Genomic DNA, 13402 nt, shown 5'->3' with positions numbered 1-13402 from the left:
CACTGTGGTGATTTACATATTCCCTTTAATCTAGCTAGTAATGTGATAAGGTATTAAAAATATCATTCTCAGTTTACAGTGAGAAAACTAAGTGTGAGTGGTAATTAAACATGTCCATTTTTACCTTTAAAGTAAGCCCTACAGCTCTGATTCAAAGCTTGCTAAGCCAGTCCAGCTATTTGATTGGAATTGGGATAAGAAGGCTGCTGACTCTGCCCCTTTGTCTGCAAGTTACTTGACTCACCTTTCTGTGTCAGTTTCCTCATTTTAAAAATGGCAGTAACCAATGTGCCTTACATATTTTGTGAGATGAATTAAGTTCAAATAAATAAAATATTTATAACTTATAAATAGTTTATAGTCTGGCACTGAGCACACATAAAAAATCTTAGTTATCACAATTCCATAACCACTAAAATTCATACGAAAACATAAAAGACCCTGTGTTGTCAAACAGATTTGAAAAAGAGTAAAGCTGAAATCCTCACAGATCCTGGCTGCCAAACAAATTACAAAGCTACAGTAATCAAGAGTAGAGCATAAAACATATATATCGAGAACAACGGAATAGAAAAGACATATAAGCCAGAAATAAACCCACACGTGTATATTAAAATCATCTTTGACAGGTGTGCCAAGACTATGCAATGGGGAAAGGATAGTCGACACGGCTTTGGGAATACTACAACCACATGAAAAGAATGAAAATTAGCCCTTATTTTACAACATACATACAAATCAATTCAAAACTAATTAAAGACAAATGTGAGACCTGAGATGATAAAATTCCTAAAAGAAAGCTTAGGAAGAAAGGCTTAGTGTTGATCTTAGCAATCATTTCTCAAGAATAACACCAAAAACATAGGCAAGAAAACAAAAATACCCAGTGGGACTACGTCAAACTAAAAAACTTCTGTTTGGCAAGCAATCAACAAAGTGAAAATTCATCCTATGGAGAAATGTTAGCAAACTATATATCCGAAAAAGGGGTAAATGCTCAAAAGTATGTGAGGAATTCTATAAATCAATAGCATAAAAGCAAATAATCCACTTAAAATAGGCAAAATGCTTTCCTATACTTACAACTGATATTCAGAAAGAAAAAAAAAGGACAAGAAAAAACATAGTTCGTGTTAGACCAATGATGTCCATCCTCCTGTCTTCTTTGTGTGTGTGTGTTGTGTGTACACATTTTAAAACCTAAAACACATCACATGCAGTGTCTGGTCACATACATTGTCTGCCCATCACAGTAAATACAATTTGCAAGTGAATCTTAATTGAATACATAAACTTATGCTACATGGGCACATCATAAATTACTTATCTTTTGAGTAATTATGTTGCTTTTAAATTTCACTTTTTAAATAGCATAGAGAAATGTACTGAATTGAAAATACATTGGAAGAAAAGCAAAAAAAATTGAAAAATTCCTTAATCAACATTTTAAAGATGTGTAAAGATTAAAAATTGCTAAATATGGAGCCAAGTGTGAATATTAAAATTATTGGGAATATGGTTTGACTTCTTTATTATTTTGATTAATAGTTGTTTTGCATTAAATTATTTTAACTGAATCATCTGGAGCTAAGGTTATTGATAATTATTGCTGAGTATAAAAAAATGGTATTTATACAGCCTTGTTTCCATTTTACAGTTTTTAAAAATGAAGATGTACTAAGGAAAAGTTCTCACAAATCTTTATTCCAGGATAGTTTGTTCTGTTCACTGTGACTTGAATACAATCCTCCACCTCCTCCCTCACCCCAGGTGCTTAAAGGGGTGCATAAGAATACTAATTACACTTGTTGTTGTTTTAGTTTAGGCAGGCTTGACAGAACTAAGAGATTGATTTTTTGAAAGTGTGCTCGCATCCCACCCCCTTCCCACCACTTTCTCCTCCCTGGAGTATTTTTAAAATAAGAAACACAGGTCTTCCCTGGTAGCGAAGGGGTTAACATCTCAGCACTATCAAGCAATTACCAGCCACTGTGGCCTAAGTCCTATCCCTGGCCAGTGGTCTGACCAACCCAGAGGAACAGACCTCTCCAGTCTCTATTGCTGTTTCCTGCAGCGTCTATTTCAGTAGAGTTGACTGTTCTGCTCTCAGCTCTGTCTCTGGTGAATCCTCTCAACACCCCTCACTCCTACATTTCTGGCCAACACCTCAGTTCTTGTATACATTAAAAATAAATACAATAAACAAATAAATAAAATTTGAAAGAAATACTAAATAAAATGAGAAATACAGATTTAATGATAGAACACTGGAAGTCATCATTTCACCACCAGTGATGTTCCTTTTCAGCAGAAGCTCATCTGATGTACGTTGTTTTCATACCAGTTATTCCCAGATATTGTCAAAGTAATCTTCCTCTAAAAAAATGTTTTTTACTTATTTATTTTTGCATAGAAGAGTGCAGGGTATGAGAGGACCTAGAGGTGCCAGAGGTGCAGGGTATGAGAGGACCTACCAGAGACAGAGTGGGAAGCAGAACAGACCAACTCCCTAAAATATACTCCTAAAGAGAGAAGCTAGGGAGACAGGAGGGTTCCATCCCCAGCCAGGGCCTCAGCAGTGACAGTATGGAAACCCAAGCCCCAGACCATCAGAGAGGCTCCAAAGTATTTTTCCTTTTTGATTTGGTTTTTATTTAGAAGAAAATTCAAATGCTTCTTAAATATGTTGGATCGTTCTTTTCAACCTTAGGTTAATCATTTTGATTTTGTATGATTTGGCATGTCCTATTTTAATATTTATTATCTTGTGATGAACTCAATATACAGTTAATAACAAAAAATCTTAGATTCACACCTATCTAAACAAAAGTGTTTTTTTTTTCTTTTATGGCTAGTTGGGATGCTTTATATTATTTTGGACTTTTCTCCACTCTGCCTCTTCCTTTTTTGTCTCCCACCCAAGTTATTCATTTTTCCATCTGAAGGTCTATTGACCACCTCTTGTACATTGCTTCAGGCATATGGTTTTGGGTCAAGAAGGTGTACCTTGCTTTGGCTCTTATTATTTCTCAGCACTGACTCAAAGGTGTGAGAGTGAGTAGAAACTCCTACGTGTTTTTACAAAATGTTACATACTTGTCACATATTAAAAATCCTTAAGTAGCCCCTTTGGTACATTTTGACAGCAGAGGTACTGTTAACCACTTGTTTAAGCTATCCAGCCAACTTGCTACCTTTATTATAAGATTCTAGAGAATATAGTCCTAACATGTTGACAAGAAGAATCAGTTTTCCAAAGTCCAACAGAGAGAAATCCAACATTTTCTCATTATCACAAATGACTATCACAAATGACCTAACACCATCTTAAAATTAATTTAGTAGAAAGACTTTGCTTTTTGTAAAGTCATCAGGATCTCACCTCACCTGTGCTTCAAATGCTTCTGGATGGTTTGTACTGAATTGCTTGCTAATCTGTTATCTAGTGGCTACCCAGTTTATTTTACCAGTCCATGTAAGGCTACATTCTGCTCACCTTCATTTAAAACTGAATATTTTACTGAATTTTGAAGCAATTTCCAGAGCACTCCTATATATAAATAATGCCTAGTCACTTTGCATTTGCTCTGGTTTTAGGTGTCTCACAGACATTATCCCTGAGCCACCAGTCAGTGGCTTTGCTATTGTGTCTTCTTTCCAGGTCATGTTACTCAGGGCAGCTCTAAAATAGACAGTGGGAAGAAAAGGAGAGTAACATGAGCAGACCTAGTAGATTACAAAGAACCAGAGAAAGTAGGTCCTTGATAGTCTCCTTACCCTGCCCCTGGACTTTTCTTTTCTAGACTGATAATCTATCTCAAAGGAGAAGAGAGAAGCATACTAGGTTAGGTGTACTCCAAAGTCAAAACTCAGTAAAGGACTTTGAAGTCCTTTACTGAACTAAGATTTAAACTTTGGACCAATACACCTGGATTAAGCTAAGACTTTTTCTGCCTTCTAGTATTTAATAATATCTAATAACAATAGCACCACCTCATTTAATAATAGCTATTACGTATCATTTAGTTTATTCATGATAAAAGACTGGTAATCAGATAATAAGGCTAAAGTCCTTACTAGATCAATATGAGGGAATTTAGCAATCATCTATTTCAATCTTGTCATCATCCCCTATTGTTTGCAGATGAGGAAACTGAAGATAATGAGATCAGAGTAATTCTTCAAATTCTAGAGCAGGTCAATCTAAGCTACAAAGCTACTTTAAAGGGCAAGAAAGCCACGTTTCATCCTTTGGAGCAGAGTAGAAGGTGTAGTTGGAGCAAGTGGTCCTGGCTTTGTGTGTTTTTCATATGCTCTAGCACATAAATAGTAGGCATTAGCCCACAGCACACACAATTGCTCTGAAATTCTTCCACACTTTAATGTTTCAAAGACTTCCTATGGAGGACCAAATAGCACGAGAATAGAACTACTAAATATTTCACCTAGGAATTGAGTTGTAAAATCATTGTGTTTGAATAAAACGATCAATGATAGTGAAAAAACATACATTCACATCAGTTTACTTTGTATAAAAGTATTCTGCAGGGGTCTCCCTGGTGGCAGAGGGTTAAAGACACAGCATTATCAAGTCATCACCAGCCACTGCAGCAGCAGCACTGAGTTCGATCCCTTGAAGGCCAGGGAGGTGACCCACATGGTGCAGCAGATCTCTCCTCTTTTGCCTGCTGCTCCTCTCGGAAGTGTATTTCAGCAGATTCTCCTGTTCTGCTCCCCACTCTGTCTTTGGTGAATCTTTTCATCTCCCACACCTTTGGCTCATACCCCAGTTCTTGTATACATCAATACATAAATTTTAAAAATAAAAAATCAAAAATGAAGTATTATGCAGAAAGTTTTTTAAATGTCACCTATTTTAGCACTTAAGTAATTAGTTAGTGCCTACTGAATGTCAATCACTAAGCAAGCCCTGGGCCCTCCCTGGTTGTGGAAGGGGTTAAAGCACAGCACTATGAAACTCTCTGCAGCCACTGAAGCATGAATTAGATCCCCACCTGGGGAGGACCTCTTTTGTTTTGCCCTTTGCTTCCCCTCAGCAGTGTATTTTAGTTAATCAACCTGTTCTGCTCCCTGCTCTGTCTCTGGTGTCTGGTGAATGCTCTCAGCCCCTGCCCCCACTCCCCAGCACCTCTGGCCTGTACCCACCCATTTTGGTATGCATAAGTAAATAATCTTTAAAAAAAACACTGAATCTGATATTTTTGCAATTGATTGATACAGAACCAAGATGATGGATTAGCAATTGTGAGATTTTTATTACTACCAATTAAATAATAATGCCTCCTCAACTTTATCAAGTTCTGTGAAAAATCTTTTATCACACTGTTTTCAATTAATGTGCTTTACAGCACTGAGCTCTTCCGGTGCCATATCACAATGTGCAGCTTTATGGTATCAGTTAATATATGGCAACGTGCAGCCGCTTCCATTACTCACATAAGAATCCTATAAAATTATTTTTCCTTACATATTTTAAATGATTATAATTTGCTATGTTTCTCTACTCAATTAAACAAAGGAAGAGCCTCCAAGACATAATTATTTATTTACAAGACACTATCTTGAGAACATGGAGGATATAGAGGAAAATAGAATTCTCACTCTCAAGGAGTTAATCTACTGTCTGAAATGGTGTTATAAACTGATTCGAGGGATGTGAAAAAGAGACAGGCTGAATAAGCACCTGTAAGCAGTGTAACCTTTGCTAGATGTTTGACTCACTCATTGCTCTCTTAAATTTGGATCCACAGGCCTGTCCTTGCATAGAATCTCTGAAAATCAAAGTACTTGGAGGCTCTTCCTTTGTTTTGGGGGGAGTGGGGGAACAAGGAGCATGAGGCATAGCGGGGTCACATCATTCATGTCCTTGAATATCAGCTACCACTGATGCTTGCATTTCTGCATTTCAGTTCACTCTACAGTGACATTAGCAAACTGATGTACAAGAATGATTTCACTAAATGATGCTTTTGATTTGCTGGATGTTCTGGCTACTAGGTGTATAACATAATCTCACAGAGTATTTTTTCTTTTTTAAGATTTTATTTATTCATACAGAACTGGGATACAGGCCAGAGGTGCAGAGGTGGTGAGAGGATTCGTCAGCCACAGAATGGGGAGCAGAGGGCAGATCAATGAAGTACACTGCTGAGGGGAGCAATGGGCAGGTCAGGAGAGGTCTGCCAAGCCACGTGGATCGCCTCCAGGGCTGGGGATCGAACTCGCACTGAAGCTGCCACCGCAAGCTTCACAGTGCTGCGCTCCAAACTGTTCCACCACCAGGGAGGGCCTCACAGAATATTTTCTTTGGCAAATTCTTTATGTTGTTACTCTGGTAATGAAAGTTAACTCCTTTGTAATTAAAACATTAATGACTGGAGTCTCTGGGTTTATATTTAAGGATCTTTTCACTCCCTTATATAAAATGCTCATCATTTAATAAGTTATAAACAGTTTTATTAGTCTTTTATATATGGCACAATCTTTATGGCCTAAATCACAATGTGGGTGGTATGAGGCAGAATCTGTTAGGCATTCTAATAATGCATAAAAGGGAGAAGTAAATTTGCACTGGGAAAATCAACACAGGCTCTATGAAGATGATTGTTGGGGGGTTAAGCTCTGAAGAATGAGTGGGCTTTCCTGAAGCAGACTCGGGAGGCAGGTCATTCTAGTGCTAGAGGCCACAGTGTCATGCTTGAGTACAGGAAGAGGCCTAAAATGTGTTGGACACTGTATAATGATATCTTCAGAACTATCTCATATCCTCTAGACATGTGTTGCAAGGTGCTGGGCAGTTTTACTGACATCCTGTAGTTAAAGGCTTTGTTCCAAAGCCAAAGATAATTTATGGGCTGGCTAGCTGCCTAGGAAGTGGGCCTTCCTTGATGTGTGTTTTTCTCAGCTTAATCAGAGAATTCTCTGGTGATCTGCGAATATCACTCCTGTCTGAGGGCTGTTCTTAGGAAACTGGCAGAGTTTCAGAAGCTAAGTAGGTGGACATTCTTTACCCCCTACCAGTTTCAATTCCTGGTGTGGAAAATCCACACATGTGCACAAGAAATTGTGTACAAGAATGTACACGGCAATATTGTTCACAATAGCTAAAAACTGGTAACAATTTAGCTGTCCCTCATTAGAAAATGACTGGGATTCTAAGGAAGACTCTAGTAATTATTTACTGAGTACCTTTTATTTTCGAGGCTTTATTCTAGGCAGTGAAAAAGTGTCGACACAAGACAAATCACAGCTTTACTCTCTTGGGGCTAACATGGTAGTCGAAAATAGACAATAAAAAAGTAAGTTCATCAATTTCAAGATGATTTATGTAGTAACCAGTGGTATTTTAAAAATAAAAATGGTTGTGGTGTTAAAGGAAGCAATCGAAAGTTCTCCTTGGGAACAACTTTTGAGTAATATATAATGATTGGGAGACCCAGGAAGAGAAACTAGTACACAGAAATCACAAGGAAGCAAAAACAGATGAGAATAGTGATGAAAATAGGTGCAGAAAAAAAAAATGCAACTGTTTGCAATCTAACAAGAGGTGCTTTTTGATCCTTAGAGTTAAGGCTTGATTTCTGACTTCTGAATATGTACATAAGTCAATGCAGATATCCCATCTGTCACCTTCCTTCTCTTGCAGGATGTATGTATGTATGCATGTATGTCTGCCTGCCTAACTATATATCCATGGGTCCATCAACCTATTCATTCATCCAATCATTTCCCCCTTTGACAGACAGGTAGATGGTTGCCAGTTGTTAGCTATTGCAGATGATACCGCAGTGTGCATTGTTCTAATAGCTTTTCATGGACATTTGTGGCATTTTTCATTTACCTGGAACTGAAATTGGTAGATGGGAAAGAAAGCATATGCAAAATTATTTTCCCAAATTGTTTTTCTCCAAGTAGGTTTACCTTCCTCTGGCAGTGTATACTTGGCATTATCAAAATTAAAAAAATCTTCCAAACTGATGGAGGCTATTTTTATTTTACCTCGGTTAGAGGGGTATGTTTTCGCAAGTTTATTGTCTGTTTGGATTTTCTCTTCTGAGTTGACAGTCTGTCCATTTCCATTTGGCTTTCTTACTGCTTAGTGATATTCTGAATTCTTGTTTAATTATACATATCTCCATAATCTTTTTTTTTTTTTAAAGATTTATTTATTTGTGCATACAGAACTGGGGTACAGGCCAGAGGTGCAGGGGTGGTGAGAGGCTTCACCAGAGACAGAGTGGGGAACAGAACAGGCAGATCAATGAAGTACATTGCTGAGGGGAGCAGCGGGCGGGTCAGGAGAGGTCTGCCGCGCCATGTGGTCACCTCCGGGGCAGGCGGGATCAAACTCATGCGGAAGCGGCTTTAGATTCTCAGTGCTGTGCTTTAACCCGCTACACCACCAGGGAGGGCCCATAATCTTTTTTTTTTACACTTGGTCATAATAATATCATGAAGTTTTAAATGTTAGTATTTTCAAGTTTTTAGTCTTTTCTTTCATGATGAGTATTTTATAAGTCTTGTTTAGCAAATCCATCCTTAACTTGTAATCATAGGATTCCTTTTAAAAAGATTTATTTTTATTTATTTATTTATGCCATACAAGAGCGGGGTGTAAGCCAGAGGTGTTAGGGGTGAGAGGATTCACCAGAGACATAGTGGGGAGCAGAACTGGCAGATCAATGAAATACACTACTGAGGGGAAAAGTGGGCAAAAATAGGAGAGGTCTGTTGTGCTCTGTGGGCTAGCTCCCTGGGTAGGGAGAGATAGCTTGATAGTGCTGACTTTTAAACCCTGCGCACAAGGGAGGCCCTCTAATCATAGGGTTCTATTCCTATATTATACTTTTCTTCATTCATTTATTTGCATTAACAAATAGTTACTATAGCAAGACAATATGTTGGTGGCCAAAATCAATGAACTGTCAACTAAAGTTCATAGTTTACATTAGGGTTCACTTTTTTGCATTATGCAATTTTGATGAGTTTTGAAAAATCCTTAATATTTTGTTTGAACCATAACAGTATCATACTTTAAAATGACCTATAAATCCCCTGTTGATTTTCCTCCCTTCTCCCCAAACTCCTGGTAAGCACTGATCTTTGTACTGTCTCAATAGTTTTGCCTTTTGCAAAGTGTTGTATAGAGTTGGAATCATACTGTCTATATAGCCTTTTCAGATTGGCTGCCTTTTCAGATTTGGCAATTTGAATAAAGGTGCTAAAAACTTTTGTGTGCAGATTTTCATGTGGGTATAAGTTCATTTGGGTAAATATCAAGGAACAAGATCACTAAGTCATATTACGTTTAATTTTTTAAGAATCTACCAGACTGTCTTCTAAAGTGGCTATCCCATTTTGCATCTTACCAATGTTGAATGGTAGTTCCTATTTCTCCAAATCCTTGCCAGTATGTGGTGCTTTATTTGAGATTTTTGCCATTCTAATAGGCTCACTGTTGTTTTAAGTTGCAATTTTCTCATGACTTGTTGAACATGTTCTTGTATGATTATTATCTACATCGTCTTGATATTTGTCTTGATTCTTTGCCCATTTTTTATTGGTCTTATTTTTTTGTTTTAATTTACAGTTTTGCTCTTCCATATGTACACATATTCCACTTATCTATTCTTTCACCAACACCACTACATGGTCTTGATTACTGTAGCTATAATAAACCTCAAAGCTCGGTGGTATCTGCCTTCTGATTTTGTGGTTCCTCAGAATCATTAGTTACTCTGTACCTTTTGCAGCTCTCCATATGAACTTTAGAATCAGTTTGTCAATGTTCACAACATAACTTGCTGACATTTGGTTTAGAATCACATAAAATCTGTAGGTCAAATTGATAACTGATCTTTCTTATTTTTTTTTTTTAAAGATTTATTTATTCATACAGAACTGGGGTACAGGCCAGACATGTGGAGGGTGAGAGGATTCACCAGGAACAGAGTGGGGAGCAGAGCAGGCAGATCGAAGTACACTGCTGAGGGGAACAGCAGGCGGGTCAGGAGAGGTCTGCCACGCCATGTGGATCTCCTCCAGGGCAGGCAGGGATCGAACTCATGCGGAATTGGCTTAAGCTTCTTAGTTCAGTGCTTTAACCCACTGCGCCACCAGGGAGGGCCCGATCTTTCTTATTTTTAAAGCTTTACTTTTAACATTTAGGTTTTTAATCTTCTAGAACTAATGTTTTACACAAAACAAAGGATAAAAATGTTCTCATATGGCTTTAATGCCATGTATTGAATCACCCATCCTTCCTTAACAATGCTATCTTTGTCATATATAATGTTCTAGAATATGTGTAGCTCTTTTCTGGCAATCCTTATTCTACTGGTCTGTTTGCTCATTCCTAAATCATTATATAATAAATCCTTCTGGGGTAGGTTCTCTCAACTTGTTCTCTGATCCTCCCTTAGCTCACAAAAAGTCATAGCAATTTGCCTTGGACCCAAAGATTAAGAACTTTAATGTCATTTTAACAAGTTCTATGAAGACCTTCTTGAGATTTTAATAACTGGATTCTATTTGATTAATTCAGTGAAAAATGAGCTCTTCATAGTATGAAATGTATCATGAATATGGCTCATTTCTCCATTAAATGTCTTATATGTTCTTTTTTATTCTTAGGTACCTAGTGGTTGTTCCTCCCCACAAGCCCCCTTTCTAATAACCCACGGACACTTCTTTAAAATTAATTTTTAGTTTCTGAAATAATTTTTTAATCTTTTAATATTAAACCATATCACAATTCAAAAATAAAAATTCTCAAAATGTGAACTCTTTAATAAAAAATATAGTTTACATGAAAACACAAGAGATACTAAAATGTGAAAGTATATGTCTAATTCAAATTGAAAGTGTTAACGGTGGTGCCCAGGAAAAGGGGAAGTTCCCCTCTCTCTGCCCTGTAACAGAAGGAATAATCTAGTTTTTTGTTTTATTGTAATACATTTAAAAAAGCCTAGATATGGAAAATGTTGAATCAGTTTTCTTGCTGTATTATAAAACTGTATTTTCTTTTTCTTCTTTTTAGTTTATAACTGATGGTAACTATTTGTGATTTAAAAGATAAGTAGGTTGTTTTGGAACAATCAATATAAAGTCGTGACAATGAGTTAATAAAACATTCTGAGTGTTAACCTGAATCCCTCAGTGACTTAATTTACCATTAACAATTCACCTTGCAGTAAAGGGCTGAAGGAGAGACAGACTGAGATCAATCTCAGCTCATTTTCTCAATCATAAAGAAAACTAGGGTGTTCTAATAAATTACTTATGAACTACTCAACTTCCAGTAATCCCTTAACAGGGGAAACAGCTGCTTTAAAAAAAAAAAACACACCAAAGCCTGAGAAGGTAACAGTTTCAAGGTCCAGTTAGGGATATCCTAAAACAGAGCCATGCTGGCGCTGAGCTTCCTTCCCTGGCTATGAATAATTCTTAGTGTGGGAAAACATCTGACCTTAAAACAAAAACAAAAACAAAAAAAACCCCTTATCAACTGCGGTATTGTCATAAGCAGGTATTTCAGCTAAGTTTATCTCAAATACATGACCCCATTAGTCAACTTGGGTGCTAATGGGAGATCAATCTTCAACCCAACAACGATGTGGTCCCCAGTACTGAGCAGAACCGAGATCGAGGCGATCGGTGAATCCAGTTTGCCTAGACCCTGTCCAAGTTCAGACAGGTTTATTTCATGCCGCATCCCTGCTTCCCAGAAAAACAGCTCTCATTCAAACCTACATCTCGGGACCCGGCAGATCGGGTGCGCCGACTCTTCAAGGCCTTTCCGGTCTCCGCAGGATCCTGAGTGAGGAGGCCGGAGGGGAAGGCCAGCGGGGCAGGCTAAAGCTGGGGAATTAACGGTACGCGACGCCGAGGGGACCGGTGGGCCGCAGAACCAGCTGACGGCTGCCCCATTGTGCCTGAGCCGAAGTCGGCAGCGCTCGTGACGCCGGCGGAGGCTCCGCCCTGCGCGTGACGCAGGCGTCAGGCCAGTCCCGGCGTGCTCTGCGGCCGCCGGCGGGGGAGCGCAGACGGTAGGCTTCGTCCCTGCGAACGGCCCAGGCTCAGTTCAGCTGCTGTCCAGTCCCGGGTCGGCGCCCGCGCCGTCTCCCGCCGGTCTCCCGCCGCTCGCCAGTCAGTCTAAGAGCCCCCTGCCCTCCCACGAGGGCGCCCCGGGACGGAAGGAGCCACCAGCCTGTCGGCGCCCGCAGCTCTCGTGGTCGCCGTCGCCGTCGTCGTGGTGGTAGTCTCCGCCGTCGCCTGGGCCATGGCCAATTACATCCACGTCCCTCCCAGCTCCCCGGAGGTGCCCAAGCTGGACGTCACTGTGCAGGATCAGGAGGAGCAGCGCTGCCGGGAGGGGGCCCTGAGCCTCCTGCAACACCTGCGGCCGCACTGGGACCCACAGGAGGTGACCCTGCAGGTAACGCCCACCCGCCGCCCGGGGTCGCCTGGTCCTGACGCAGCCCTGAGGCTCTTCACCGGCCCCCTCTCCCCTCCCCCCCCGTGGCCTGCGGGACCTTCGGGACGTCTTCTCTCCCCGTCCTTCGGATTGTGACCCTGGGCTCCCCCCCGCCCCCCCGTCACGCCTCCGAAGGTCACTCCCCCTTCCTCCAGAATTGCTAATTGAGGTTGAACCTAGGGAAGATTTTCTTTTTCCCGAAGCCGCTGCGTTAGTGACGCACCCGTTTCCACGTCGGGAAGATTCCTGTTCATAGTTGCCCCTCCTCCCACTCCTTGGTCCATTCTAACTGCAGAGCCCACCTTCCCCACTCCGCTGGCTCGGGGGTCCTTCCCCTCGGCCAGAGCCATCTTCTCCCCTTCCACAAGTAATGCGGTAATTGATCCTCTCTGATCTTCCCCTTCCCCTCTCTCTCCCTCCTCCTGCCCTTCCTTACGGCTTTACTCCCATTGATGCCTCACCCTGCGCTTTATCTTCTTAAATCCTGGGATTGGCCAGAGCACCCGATTCCAAAGTGGTCATGCGTTACTCTGTTGGTTAGGTAGCTGTGCACACATTATTTGAATAGCTGTTTCGGATATTTTTTAAGTCGTATTAATAAAATTAGTAATATCCGATGTTAGTATGACCGGTGGCTTGAGCATATTTCTTTTTCTTGAGTCGCTGTATTCACTACAATAATATTAAAGAATCGAGTTTTTTTTTTTTAATAAATAATGATTTCGTTTCCATGATATTTGATTAGTTTTTAACTTCTGGAGTTTCAAAAGCTGTATTTATGGGAAAGGGAACCGTTTTTCCCTTCCTAAAACAAATACTTGAAAGGGAGGATGTGTGGGGTTTGCTTCAAATCTGAGTACTAATGTCAGAACATTCATTTGAAGTAATCAAATCATTTACCTTGTT

The 13402-nt window shown here is 39.9% G+C and overlaps 1 protein-coding gene across 2 annotated transcripts in view; it reads left to right on the top strand.

Annotated features, from left to right (window-relative positions):
* The first annotated feature begins 12051 nt into the window (after window positions 1–12051).
* The window catches only part of ETNK1 (ethanolamine kinase 1), a 40534-nt gene continuing 39183 nt past the window's right edge, over window positions 12052–13402 (top strand). For both annotated transcript variants that reach the window (XM_004693213.2, XM_012732877.1), the window contains exon 1: window positions 12052–12457. In XM_004693213.2, the coding sequence (XP_004693270.1) occupies window positions 12302–12457 (156 nt within the window). In that variant the 5' untranslated portion in view covers window positions 12052–12301. The remainder of the gene's footprint in view (window positions 12458–13402) is intronic.

The sequence above is a fragment of the Condylura cristata genome, unplaced genomic scaffold, assembly GCF_000260355.1.
Source record: "Condylura cristata isolate star-nosed mole 26May11 unplaced genomic scaffold, ConCri1.0 scaffold00036, whole genome shotgun sequence".
Lineage (NCBI taxonomy): Eukaryota > Metazoa > Chordata > Mammalia > Eulipotyphla > Talpidae > Condylura > Condylura cristata.
The sequence above is the reverse complement of the archived record's forward strand: the minus strand, read 5'-3'. Positions and strand labels throughout refer to the sequence as shown.